Here is a 4,247-nt window from a genome sequence, read left to right as displayed (position 1 = left end):
TAATTAAACAAATTAAGCAAAAGTTCAATAGGTTGCGCACTAAGTATCGCGAGTTTGCTCAGTTGTTGAAACAAACTGGATTTGGATGGGATCGTGAAACCAATACTGTGGTTGCTTCTGAGGAAATATGGCAGAATTATCTAAGGGTAAGAACAAACTAAGTCTATTATTTATATAAAAAATTAGTCTTGAATCAAATTAAGTGATGAAACTAGTTTTCTTTTTTATTTTAGGCACACCCAAAGGCAACACAATATCGCAAGAAAGGATGTGATCATTTTGTTTTGTTGGAACTAATTTTTAGTAAGTCAACTGCCACAGGTCAGTTCCATCGTTCTGCTGCTTCAGGTCCGCCCAACATTGATGATGAAAGGGAAATGGAGAATGAATTTGATCGCATAGATGCCCATGATATTGATGAGAATGATTCTACTAGTTACTCTCGGCTTGTTGATGATGTTTTTAAACGTTCAACAAAAAATTCAACAACTACAAGTACAGAGCGAAGAGCTAAGAGACAAAGATCACAACAAATGAGTGATGCAATTGCTGCATGGACTGAGGTAGCTAAAGTAAGAGCAGAGGCCACTTTAGCTAAAGCTGAAAAATACAAGAGTACAACCGAGGGAGGAGGAAGTTAAAATCATGAGTTTTCTCTCACAAATTGTATGCAAATCCTCGAAGGAATGGAAGAAGTCAGTGATGATGCCTACATGAAAGCTGTTGAGAAATTTAAGGATCCAGATTGGAGAAAGATTTTTATTAATATGTCTACTATTAGAAAGAGAGCTTGGTTAGATAGGCTTTGACTATACTGTGATAGGTTTGACTGTGTAGGCTTTGAGTTTTACTTTATGTGTGCTTGACATTATTATAGTATGTTATGTTAAGATAATCTAGTGGAGACTTTGTTATTAGTTTCAAATACGTATTGTTTTTTTCTAAGTTTATTACGCATGTCAAATAATTTGCGGGATTCGGAGTAATCAAATGGATGATTCTAGTTCATCTTCTGCAGATAGTGATTTTTCAGATTTTTTGATGCTAAAATTTTTAAGTGATTACAATGAAAAGTTTATCGAGAAAATCCCTCAAAGAACATCTTCTTTATGTGGAGAAGATTTTGTGAGAGAGTTATTAGGTGGTCATGATAGAACATGCTATGAATTATTGTGAATGGATGAAAATGTATTCATCGAGCTTTGTACTTGTTTAAAACAAAAGGAATATATTAAGGACACACGAGAGATTAAAGTTGAAGAAGCAGTTGCCATTTTCCTTATAATTGTTGGTCAAAATGTGGGAATGAGACTTATAGCTGACCGATTTCAACATTCGCTTGAAACTATTGATAGGCACTTCCATTTAACATTAAAGGCAATATGTAAATTAGGACAAGATATCATTCGACCAACTCAATCTCCGTTACCTTCTCATAATGTCAACTCCTCAAAATACTACCCATGGTTTCAAGTACTTAATATACATCCAATGTATTATAACTTTATATATAAATTATATTTTCACATATTTTTAGTTTACATTTTTCTTCGATAAATGTTTATAATGGTTTTGGATTTTTGTACTATCAGAATTGCATTGGTGCCATTGATGGAACACATGTGAGTGCATGTGTCCCTACAGATAAGCAAGTCAGTTACAGAGGCCGAAAAAACGTGGTAACACAAAATGTCTTGCATGCTTGTAACTTTGAAATGTTCTTTACTTTTGTATCTACTGGTTGGGAGGGCATCACAAATGATTCCAGGGTGTTTATAGATGCAATTACGAAACCTAAATATAAGTTTCCATTGCCTAAAGAGGGTATTGAAAGCCTAGGATTGAATTATTATTTTATAATTTATGTGATGGTGCATATAGAAAACTAATTTTTCTTTTTGACATGTGTTTATTATGTAGGTGAATACTATGTTTTGGATTCTGGGTTTCCATGCACAAAATGTTTTCTCCCACCATATCGTGGTGAAATATATCATTTGCAAGAATACAATAGTGGACGTAATCGACCACGTGGTATGAAAGAACTATTCAATTATAGGCATTCTTCTCTTAGGAATGTCATTGAATGGTGCTTTGGTGTACTAAAAGCACGTTTTCCTATATTGAAGATGATGCCACCTTACAAATTGAGTAGACAACCTTTGATAGTTATTGCTTGCTGCACTCTTCATAATTTTATTCGGCAACGCACACAATATGATCATATGTTTTAATAATGGGAAGAGAAAGAACTTGAGGGTGAAGACAACATAGAGGAAGCTAACACTAGTGTGTCAAGATGTGAAGTCAATTTATCTGATGAATCTGCTGCAGCAATGGCAAGATGTCGAGATCGTATTGCTCAAACTATGTGGACAACTTATAATAATATAAATTAGTCAACTATATTTTATTACTATAAAATAATTTTAGTATTCAAATTGTGTTTATGGGGACATATTGTAGATTAATGGTGATTTTCTATATACTTTAGATTAAATATTTTATTTAAAATTTAAATTTTCTCATCTTTTTTAAGCATTATAATATTTTATTGATATTTTACTTGTAAAAATTATTTAGATATTTTTTAGATTATAAATATTTTTTCAAACAATATGATATATTGTTAATTTATATGAAAATTAGCAATATTATAACTAAGTTAGATTAAATATGTATGTGACATATTGCATTTTTATTAAAAAAAAATCATAATAATAAGTATTAAAACAATTATTGTAAAAAAAATATGTTTTTTAAAACTGTTTGTTTTTTTATCATCCAAACACGTTTTTGGTTTTTTAAAATTATTTTTAGAAAACAATAGCCGACCTGTTTGGCATTGTTTTCAGTAGTTTTTTGTTTTCAAAGTTGTGTTCTCAGAATTGAGAACAAAAAATTATTTTTGTAGTTTTTAAAAAGCAAAAGGTGTTTGGTTAATGTTTTCTAAAAACAATTTTTTAGTTTTATTTTTTAAAAAATTTTAAATAAAAAATTAACAAATATATTTACAAAGAGAAAAACATTTTAAAAGTTTGTAATAAATAATGAGATAAAATAATTTGAAAAAAAATGATGAAAAATAAGAAATGAGAAAGTAAGGAGAGAAAATTTGAAGAAATAGAAAATAAGAAGAGAGAAATTGATCCAAGAAAAAATAAGAGAGAATGTGATGAGAAAGAAAGTGGAGAAAGAGAAGTAAGTAGAGATAAAGTAATGAGAGAGGAAATAAGGAGAGAGAAAAAATGATGAGAGAGAAAGTGATGTGAGAGAAAATAAAGAGAGAGAAAGTGATAACAGAGAAAATGATGTGACAATAAATAATGTTAAATAATAATAATTAAAAAAATGATGTGATAATAAAAATGATAGACAAAAAAATTTTGAGAACATCATAAAACAATCTTATGTTCTCAAAATTTTCTATTTTTTATAACTTTATTTAAAAAAAATATTTTTTGAAAATAACGACAAACACCGCTGTTTTCAAAAAACCGTTTTTAGTTTTTAAAAATAAAAACAGTATTTTAGTTAAGGTACCTCATTTGAAAACAACAAAAACTATTTTCTATTAACTTTTTATTTAAGCACAATTTTGAAAGCGGAAAACATAAATGAATGTCAAACACCCTCTTCGTTTCCTCTCTGTCTTCTTCTTATTCTTCCTCTCTGTCTCACACAGAAACCCATACTCTCTCTCCCTTCACTTTCAGACCCGTACTCGGAAACCCCCAAACCCCAAACACAGGAACCACAACGGAGAGACCCATACTCGGAAACCCCCAAACCCCAAACGCAGAAACCTCAACGGAGATACCCAAACCCAAACCTCAGTTAGCGCCGAAACCCCAAACGGAGAGACCCAAACCCACGGTAGAGGTATTTCTCCCTCCCTCACCTCTTGTTTTTAATTTTTTTTCTCAGCTACTTCTTCTTCTTCCTCAATCATCTGTTTTTTTTTCTTGGGCTGCTGGGTCATCTGGTTCAGCCATCTGCGGTTCTTCCGAGCTCCATCGGATACGGCTCCTCCCAGCTCCCTCTGCACTTGCACGTCTGACTATTAAGGTGTATATATATATATTTAGTTTGATTTATTATTAATATTGTTAACTTAATTTATCTATAAATATATGCATATATGTATACATCTGCGACTCTGTTTGTTATCCAGATTTCCGGATAGCGTTTAGATTGATGACCTCGGGGAAGCAGAATTATCGATGTCTTTCACAGAGGGTGACCAG

The 4,247-nt window shown here is 31.5% G+C and overlaps 1 protein-coding gene across 1 annotated transcript; it reads left to right on the top strand.

Moving 5' to 3' along the window:
- The first annotated feature begins 990 nt into the window (after positions 1 to 990).
- Positions 991 to 2,234, top strand: LOC133815155 (protein ALP1-like). The gene is made up of 4 exons (XM_062248025.1): positions 991 to 1,125; positions 1,225 to 1,473; positions 1,593 to 1,824; positions 1,921 to 2,234. Exons 1-4 carry the CDS (start codon positions 991 to 993, stop codon positions 2,232 to 2,234), a joined length of 930 nt encoding a protein of 309 aa, XP_062104009.1.
- The last annotated feature ends 2,013 nt before the right edge of the window (positions 2,235 to 4,247 follow it).

This window comes from Humulus lupulus, chromosome 2 (assembly GCF_963169125.1).
Source record: "Humulus lupulus chromosome 2, drHumLupu1.1, whole genome shotgun sequence".
NCBI lineage: Eukaryota > Viridiplantae > Streptophyta > Magnoliopsida > Rosales > Cannabaceae > Humulus > Humulus lupulus.
Note: the sequence above shows the minus strand (reverse complement) of the source record. Positions and strands in the feature narration are given on the sequence as shown.